The sequence below is a fragment of the Oryza glaberrima genome, chromosome 7 (genome assembly GCF_000147395.1).
Source record: "Oryza glaberrima chromosome 7, OglaRS2, whole genome shotgun sequence".
NCBI lineage: Eukaryota > Viridiplantae > Streptophyta > Magnoliopsida > Poales > Poaceae > Oryza > Oryza glaberrima.
Window position 1 is genome coordinate 22,351,406 of NC_068332.1, and position 7,662 is coordinate 22,359,067.

Sequence of the window (7,662 nt, forward strand, 5' to 3'; positions counted from 1 at the left end):
AAATTTTGTTAATTCCACATATAATTTCTTTACCTATTTTCTTATCTCAACCCACCGCAACCATCCCTCATTTAATTTACATTTCTGCTTAATCCCCATTAAAAATTTTAGAAGTATTTTATATTTTGGGAAGGAGGGAGACACATTAACCAGCAGAACGTGTTCTATGACTCAAATTTGGGACCATTCTAACTTGTTAGGTCGTCACATCGAATGCAAAAGCTGATAGGAACTAAAAATCAGATAAAATGCAAGCTACAATTTCACGGGGACCATCAGTTTCAGGGTTTCAACTTAGATACAGCAAGTACAGATATAAGCATCCACAAACAGAACCAACAGTCAGTTGATCATTGCAGTGCTTTTAGTTACAGGAAAACTTAAAATGGAGCCACACATATTTGGTCCATTTGAGGATGAAACTACATTTTTTTTTCCCATAAGGTATTTTCATAAGCCAAGGATGAATTGCCACCAGCAGGGAGAGAGCCAAAGTGATGGTGCTGAGCTGAACCCACTTCACCCCTCTTCACCTCACCTCATCATGGAAACGCGCTGGTGAATGGCGTTCGCGACCAGCTTCCCATCTCCGCCATTCTGCGCTCTGAAGCTCATTGTGGGAAGGAAGCCAGCTGAGGGGAAGTGGCTCTGCTCATGGTTACCAAGGAATTCTCTGCTGGTTGAGACGCTCGCGATTTCAGAGGGAGAGGAAGCTGAAGGCGCGCTACCGGTGCCATTCTGAAGGCATGTCCTATTGCCAGAGCTCGCGCCACCGGATGCGGCCTCCTCCTCCTGTTGCTGCTTCTGCTCCTCGAGCTGCTTTGTGTTGAGGAAGCGCCCTCCAGATCCACGAGCTCGCTTCATGGCATGGCGATGCCGAGATTCATGGAGGTATGGCTGAGAAGACAGGAGAAATGTTTTTAACTTATAACAGGGGTAATTGTAAGTTAAAATGTATAGCTGTAAGTAGCTATTATTTTGCCTTGAGAAATGAATCACCCATGTGATTGAGGATGGTGATCACTTCAAACATACTGAGTCCAAATATTTTGATCAATGAATAGCATAAAGATGTACTCTGAGCACAGATAACTCCCTAAGTAACCCAAGGCAGGATAATGAATTTTTAGCTGAAAGATATGTAAAGATGCAGTGCAGCAGTCAGCATGTATCTAAGAAAATTAGGGAAGTACTAACAGGAGGATCTCTTTTACAGTTTCATAGCAGAAAGAAAAAAAAAAAGGGTACCAGGAAGGATTGCAACATTTCATATTACCTTCCGACCTTTCACCAACTTATTTTGGGCCTCCAATTTAGCTCGTATCTGTCTCCTCCTAAGAATTGCATGGTACTGCTTTGCGTTAACAAATATTGGCTCTTCTGCTGCAGGCTCAACAGGCAACGGCACCCGGGAGTTAGCTGTACCATTTTGCTGGGGATGAACCTGGGTAAATAATACACAAATGACAAATTGTTGATGCTGTGCCATAAGAAAATTTTAAAAAAATGTACTGCGAAGATGCAGGAAATAAGTGTTATACAATATATCATCTAGTTTCTCAGGAAGACAGTTTTGATTGGGTGGCATCTTTTAGCTGATAAGCTTAGAAATGGTTTGTACGGAAGTCCAAAATCCATCAATGAAGCTACGATCTTTAATCTAAAAAAGATGCATGAATCAATTGCAAACTCCCCACCTTTAAGTTTTATTTAAAAGGACTCTTTGTTGTTTTATTTTTTTTCCTTCTAAATATTAATGAAGTTCAACAAAAAGGATGCACGAGTCCCCTGCAAATTCCTCTCTTTTATTTCAAAGCACCTGTCTACTCTTTTGTTTTGCTTCTGAATAATACTCGACTGCAACAATTGCTTAACTACCAGAATGAATAAGATCTTCGATGCTCATCAAATTGTAAATGGATGAAGAGGGGAGAAAAATGATCTTATCACCTTGAATCGTCAAAGATTGTACAAATTTGATGTGAGAACAGAAATGGTAGAGTGAACTCACAATTGCATGTGAAGAATATCCAGTCAAGACCCCACCATAGTATGCATCAGCTGTATAAGGAATACAAGCCTAGAACACAACATAGCTGGTCAACTGAAAGTAACACTTGATTCAAAGAGGGCAACAATCCACACAATTGCATGAACTTACAAAGGATTGGCTATAGTCGAGCTTTGGAGGCAAAGCTCCTGGATTCCCCAACGATGATACTGACTTTGTTTTGTCCTGATCTGGCATCTGATGACCATCATCATTGTCTGAGGGGGAAAATAGGACAAACGAGATGTTAGGTTGGGCACCGGAATGATTAACAGAGATAATCGATGTAAATTGAGCACTAGAAGGAATAACAGGAAAACTCACTAATGAAATGACAGACTCATCAAAACTGTCACTTCAGAATATGCAAAAGATTACTCGAAGGTTTGGTGAGAAGCATAGTAATAACAACAATAAAGGAAAATTTGAAACGTGAGCATTACATACAAAACAGATGACATGGTTTTGAGTTTTGACGCATATGAACTATTATCATGTGGAAACACATGATAATACTCTTCGTTCCAATATGGGTTTCATGTGGAAACTCAAATGAAAAGTTAACATAATCCAGAAAAAAGGTTGCCTAAGACCACAGCAGCTCGTCACAATTTACAGCTACCATAAAGTCACTTGCACTATAGCATAGATGAGCTTGCAAATAATCATTGAACGTATTGGTATCATGAATACATTCAACTTGGCACTACATCCATAGACAAACGATTGCCAACCAAGAAGCAGCATCTACAAATGTGTTTTAAAGAGACATGATTGAAGCGAAGAATATGTTGCGACAATAAGATCTGAAACTATACTAAGACCGGATTACCATTATGACAATACTTTTAAATATCATGCATTACCAGATTGTGTTGAGGTATGTCGCTCATTTGGACTGCTATCATTCATGGCAGATTCTTCTTGGTGTGACTGTCCAGAATCGCTTGACGGGGAATCTTGATCATACATCTTATGACCTAACTGCTTCATCTGATAATCTCCAGAGAAAAAATCCTACACATGCAGAGTCTAGCTGGTAAATGTGTTACTCATGGGAGTAGCAAAGCCAGCGATTCCCAGGTTGCACCATCAATAACTACTACTTACATAGTTGGGCGTAGTATGGGCTCGATGATCTTCCATTTGTCGCAAAAGCATTAGCATTATGAGATGGTCTCACTTTGGTCCAGGCACCATTTTTCTTCGTGTACTTCTATAATTAGCCTTCAAGACAAGTTGATAACATTAACTTAAGCAAATTGAACTGATAGGGCTTTTAACCCGACCTCTTCAGATTGGTGGGGATTTTGTTGCCCATCAAAGTATTAGCTCTAATCCTTTCTATCAAAAGATGCCTATTAAAGGTTTCTACTCATTAACTGGAATATGATTATGCATAGTTACTTTCAGGTGTTGAATTATCTAAAAAAAACGACAATAGATGTTGTAATACTGAATAGAGACAGTAGGAAATAACTGAATCATGAGATTCTGAACCATAAAAGCAAATAAATTATGATATTACCTTAATATCATAATAAGGTAATACTTAATAGTGGTACTGTTCAGTAGGAACAGAGTAGGCAGAGTAGGTTGTTAAGTGCTTGTTGCAAGAGTAGGAAATAACTGAATAAAAAAACAAATAAATCAACCTAAAAAGAGTACCACTACAAATAACACACAGCATCCTACCCTAAGTAGACAGACAGAAAATTCTTATATAGAAACAACCTGATCAAGAGGAATAAGCACAAAATACACATTAGGTAGCTTACATCAGCCTCTTTTTCTTTTTCTCGAATAAGAGGTAGCCTACATCAGTCTCAGGTTTACATTTATTACATGCAGATCATAAAGAGATAACCTACACAACTTTTAGTGGATTGTTCTCGAGTCCAAATTGCCAATCCATATGCACAGAAGAAGTCCCTTGTCTTAATCAGAATAACGATTGAAAAGCTAAACCACTAGTAAATCAGAACATATCGCAGCAAGTTCACACATTCAGAATCTTATCAGAGACACAATCGCTTGATACCATCACAAATTCACACGGAATTTAGCTTCAAGTTACCAAATCCTGCAATGGGGAAGTCAAATTTCCACCCACTCCACGGCCTAAAACACAACTCACAGTGCATTCGATATACAGTGGTCAGCTAACAACAGGGGATGCATTGACTTCCTCGAAAGGATGCATCTTGCGATGTCTAACTACAACTCCGAAGCAAGCCTAACAAAGAACTGAAATTATGCAACACAAACCAACCAAGAATCAAAAGAAGAAGAAAAAAAGAACCCAAATTTCCGAGGTGGAACAAGGGAGAGAAAAGAAATGGGAAAAAATCGCAGGGGATAAGAACTGGACCAAACACAGCATGTCGTAATCAAGAACCAAGAATCCACTCCATGAAAGGAAAATGGAAGGGACAGCTCTCTGCTACTAGGACGACGCATGCAAGAACACAATTTGGGGATTTCTCCGAGGAGGGAGTAGCGCAGCGGCGCGCATAGAGATGTACCTCTCTCTCCTGTCCCGCTTCGAGCTCCTCTCTTCAAGTCTCCCGAATCCTTTCCGAGATAGAGAGAGAAATTTGTGGGAAAAGAAGCAGAAATGGGGAGCACGGGGAAGAGGAGAGGAGGACTGTGCTCTATGCTCTCTTTGCTGCCAAATATGCGACCTGCTATATAAACTTGTAGGTATAAATCAAGCTTTCTTATTGTTTTGGTATATAATAAAGGAAAAGAAATGTTTGGCCTTTCTTTCCACACTCACACGTCACATCTTCAATAAAATTGATAGATGCACCAAGAAAAGTCAGAAGGTGCATAGAGGCATATGGCTATGCTAAAATTCTACTTCTGCTCTTTTATCCCAAAATAATTGCCTAGCGATTCATGAAGTTGGCACAAGTATTATAAATATAAAGTAGGCAAAATAAAATGGAGGCACTTATTTATTAATTAAGAAAAAATATGTGGAGAAATTAAATGCGAGATGGTTGTAATTAGTTGTATGTAGAGTAAGTGAAGATATATTAATAGGATTTATTTTGTATGCCAAAGGTTATTATGTTTTTTGAGAAGGGTAGAACTAATTATGGATAGGTTGCTCTATTTTCCAAGGCTTATGGAGATTCCTGTGAGCTAACAGTTAAATAAGGAGTAAAGCCATTACCCTTTTTTTTTCTCAAAGTACTATTTTGGAATGGTAATGTGTTGCCAAATGATAACTCATAGATACTACTCGCTAGCTATATCCTAAAATATAAAATATAAATACTTCTAGAATTTCTGGATTTTTTACAGCAATAAAGAATAGACGTGAAGTTATATGAGTGATGGATATGATTGGTTGAAACAAATAAGTAGTGGAGAAATTAGATAATAGATAGTTGCTATTGGTTGAGATAAGTGAGTAGTTGGAGAAATTAGATGATAGATGGTTGTGATTGGTTCAGATAAAAAAATAGGCGGAAGATAACTATAGTTTTGAATAACGCTAAAGATAGCTATATTTTAAGACAAAGCGAATAGGATGTTCCCTTTGTTTGGACAACACTTGAAACTTGATGTTGCAACATTGAGTTCTTGAGTTGGAACAACTGCTTTTTTTTAGTTGGAACAACAGTAACGCGGCTCTAAACGTGTTGGGTGCTTTCTTTATTTTAAGAGTATAGATGGGAGATTCATACACTTATACGGTGACATATACATGCACAACTTACAAATGCTTGGAGCTTTTTGGAGAAACAGGGTCTCCCAAGCATGTTTAGGGCATGTTTGATCGTTGGTTGGCATTGTCACTATTCAACCTGTCACGAGTGTAGTACGGCACACAAAGTGTGTTAAACAATTTATTGGCCACAAGTATGGTAATGTTTAGCTAGAGAATAAGAGTATGGCATGCATGTGGACAGTAGACCTATGGAGCAACAAAATGTGACTTGTCATAGTTGAAACAAGTAACCAAACAATAAACAATAAATTATGGCGTGCCTAACATGTGGTGTAATAATGTGCATGGCATTCAATCAAACAACCCCTTACTACTTGAACAAAACAACACAAAAGGTCGTCAAGCAATGGCTTAGCACCTGGGGCAAAGGGGGCATAGAAGAGCGGCGCTACTTTAGCTCAACGTAGTTTGGGAATGAGAAGGAGTTATGGAGGTTTAAGAGAAAAAACACATATCCTAAGGAGAGGAGGGGGCGAAGAGGCCAAGGGCTAAAAGGGGATCATGGTTCACGAGTTGAGATGCACACTGTTGACCCTTCCATGTTAGTCGCAACAACAGCCACTACAGAGAGTAGAATGAAGGAGATATACGATAGCACGGATGGTTGCTGATCAAAAGGCCTAGGAAATACATGAACAACCATGGACGGAGCTAGGATTTAAGCATGGAGTATTAGGGTGATAGGCCAAAGCCAATATCAATAACAATTAATACATGTATAATCATATATCGTCTCCACGGTCAGATAAAAAACCAATATATGTTTTAGTTGTCTTACTCTTCATCTTAGTTGAGCAATTTTAATACATGGTTGGAATTGAAACACAAGATAGGAAATCACAAAATTGAGTACTTATTGCAGTTAGGCAAGAAACCAACATGTGTTTTAATCTCTTCACTTTCATCCTGTTGAGTAATTTTAATACTACTAAAATTGTAAAAAATATATATATAGAAAATCACAAAACCGAATCTCATCGACGGACTCTAGTCTCCACATAGGGACTAAAAAAAGAGTAGAACTTACAACACAAGGATTTAGTAAGATTTTATGATATGAGGGAGAATACACCTGTGGGCAGCGGCTTGGCGGATGAAGGGTGCCGACATGGTCGGACTCGAAGACTCGGCGATGACCGACAACAAGGCGTGATCGCCGGTTGGCGTCAGAGCAAAAGGAGGAAGGGCATGTCGCCGGCGCACTCCGCGTAGCCATGTGCGAAGCGAAAGAGATGAGGCGTCAGAAGAAGCTTAGGAGTTGAAATTAATGTGTGTCGAGGATGGGTGGGTGGGTGTGTGTTGGGGGGGGGGGGGGAGGAGGAGGGCCCGTCCAAAATTAGATGGGGATGTGCGGTGTGAACAATGTAACTATACCAAAACACGTGGACGAGCTAAGCGCAAGGCCATACAGTATATGTCTACGAATATTGATTTTATATATTGGATTTGAGGCTTGTTAATAAAGTTGCCCCTTCACTATTTTGCAATAAGCCAGCTTCCTTTCACTGTTTATTATATATTTCTACAACACAAATATAATTGCAATATAATACGTATTTTTTTACAAGTAGTAAACCTAAGCATTTCCGAGGATATAAATAGTTATACCTTTGCATTTTTTTTCCATTTGCCTCTTCCATCATTTTCATGTACCATTCCATGTGTAGCTAGAAGAATTATAGTTTCTCTCTCTGAAGAGGAGAGGAAACCTCAGAATAATTTTTTTTTTTTGGCTGGCATCATGCAGGTGATAAAACGGTCATGAATTTTGGTTTTATTATGAGAGCTACCAACAACCTCATTGTCCTCGGCTGCCACGTGTAACGGTGCCGAGGATGACTCCTTCCTAATTGTTTTGTTTGGCTGACAT

The 7,662-nt window shown here is 39.1% G+C and overlaps 1 protein-coding gene across 2 annotated transcripts; it reads right to left on the reverse strand.

The window, feature by feature from the left end:
• Positions 1 to 261: 261 nt before the first annotated feature.
• LOC127779502 (nuclear transcription factor Y subunit A-4-like) lies at positions 262 to 4,729 on the reverse strand. Of its 2 annotated transcripts, XM_052306301.1 has the most exons (7): positions 4,576 to 4,729; positions 3,161 to 3,277; positions 2,917 to 3,067; positions 2,162 to 2,268; positions 2,012 to 2,080; positions 1,277 to 1,444; positions 262 to 897 (listed from the first exon to the last, which is right to left on the reverse strand). In XM_052306301.1, exons 2-7 carry the CDS (start codon positions 3,215 to 3,217, stop codon positions 535 to 537), a joined length of 915 nt encoding a protein of 304 aa, XP_052162261.1. In that variant the 5' UTR covers positions 3,218 to 3,277; positions 4,576 to 4,729; the 3' UTR covers positions 262 to 534. The 2 variants fall into 2 exon arrangements, with proteins under 2 accessions (XP_052162261.1, XP_052162262.1); XM_052306302.1 differs by lacking the exon at positions 4,576 to 4,729 and having other exon boundaries at positions 2,917 to 3,086.
• Between the last annotated feature and the right edge of the window lie 2,933 nt (positions 4,730 to 7,662).

Bases quoted from the DNA above. Each gene is read 5' to 3' on its own strand.
- LOC127779502 (XM_052306301.1), bottom strand. From the start codon at position 3,217: ATGCTAATGCTTTTGCGACAAATGGAAGATCATCGAGCCCATACTACG. The intron at 1,445-2,011 runs GTGAGTTCACTC...TTATTTACCCAG, and splicing joins GATATTCTTCACATGCAATT to GTTCATCCCCAGCAAAATGG. The intron at 898-1,276 runs GTAATATGAAAT...CTGTCTTCTCAG, and splicing joins AGTTGGTGAAAGGTCGGAAG to CCATACCTCCATGAATCTCG.